Below are 1,129 nucleotides of genomic sequence, written 5' to 3' on the forward strand. Positions count from 1 at the left end.
AGACAATGGGATTGTGGGCTTCTCCATGTCATTTACTCCCCATTTAATTCATTTTAAGCTAATGTTGTACTTCACCACGACACCAACTCATGACAACAAGCCCTAAAGCAATTAATCTGAACGCTCCATATCATATTGCCTCACTTAATTCATTCTTACTCGATGTGAGACTTCAAAACTAACTCCAGTCTCATAAACCAGTTACCCATAGCTTCACTCTCTCTCGAAAAGGAACCAAATACATAAAAGAACCATCCATTAATCAACAACTAAAAAGCAAGAAAATCAAAAGCGGAAAACGGGATTAACAATCAACCAGAATCAACTCTGAGACATGGTAATAAAATACTCAAATCCAGACAATAATACGAAACCCTAATTGTGATTAAGTAGAGAGACAAACAAAACATTATAAGGAACAGAGACAAGGAACCTGATGATCTTGTCAATGTAATCCACGAGAATTGTATCCCAATAGGGTCCCAAAGCAGCGGTGCTTTCGACGACTATGATGACCTGTTTCTCTGCCATGCTTTCGGAAGGGTAAAACGGTCAAAATATTTCAAGAGAACGAGGGGGTTTTGGTAATGGAAGTGATGTCCGCCGAGTCGCAGTAGATCCGACAGGCGAGGCGGCCGACGAGCTCTCCTTCGGTGAGACTCCGTCTGGGCTTAGCAGGTCCGGATAAAGGCTGAATAGGTTATCGACGACGAGTTCAACATTGTGACCCTCACTCTCTCTGGAAATTTTGCCTAAATTAAAAATTTCTGAAACTAAACAAGATTTTCGGTGGCGGAAGGTGCAGTAGTAAGGAGAAGAGGGAGAACACCAGAATATTGGTTTTCTTTAATTGTTGTCTACTTTAGTTACACTGTCTTTTGATTCACATCTGCAAAGGATGTTACATAAATCATAAATGTCTTTTTTTTCAACATAAATGTGTTTTAATCAATATTCTCAAAATTAGACCACATAGATCGAAAACCATTTGACTATACGATTTGGTTATTAAATCAAAATTATTTGATTAAAAACTGTTCGAAAATCGAATAAATCGGTCAAACAAAACTAGAAATCGATCAATTTAAAATAAAAAAAGATTTTTTATAAATGATAAATTATTTATATC

At 36.9% G+C, this 1,129-nt stretch overlaps 1 protein-coding gene across 3 annotated transcripts in view; it reads right to left on the reverse strand.

Annotated features, from left to right (window-relative positions):
• Positions 1 to 973, reverse strand: part of LOC107630233 (mediator of RNA polymerase II transcription subunit 25) — a 15,009-nt gene extending 14,036 nt beyond the window's left edge. Inside the window, exon 1 of one of the 3 annotated variants that reach the window (XM_021118640.1) lies at positions 434 to 973. In XM_021118640.1, coding sequence (XP_020974299.1) covers positions 434 to 531 — 98 coding nt within the window. In that variant the 5' untranslated portion in view covers positions 532 to 973. The remainder of the gene's footprint in view (positions 1 to 433) is intronic. The other 2 variants (XM_016333323.2, XM_021118641.1) reach the window with 2 other exon arrangements.

The sequence above is a fragment of the Arachis ipaensis genome, chromosome B03, assembly GCF_000816755.2.
Source record: "Arachis ipaensis cultivar K30076 chromosome B03, Araip1.1, whole genome shotgun sequence".
NCBI lineage: Eukaryota > Viridiplantae > Streptophyta > Magnoliopsida > Fabales > Fabaceae > Arachis > Arachis ipaensis.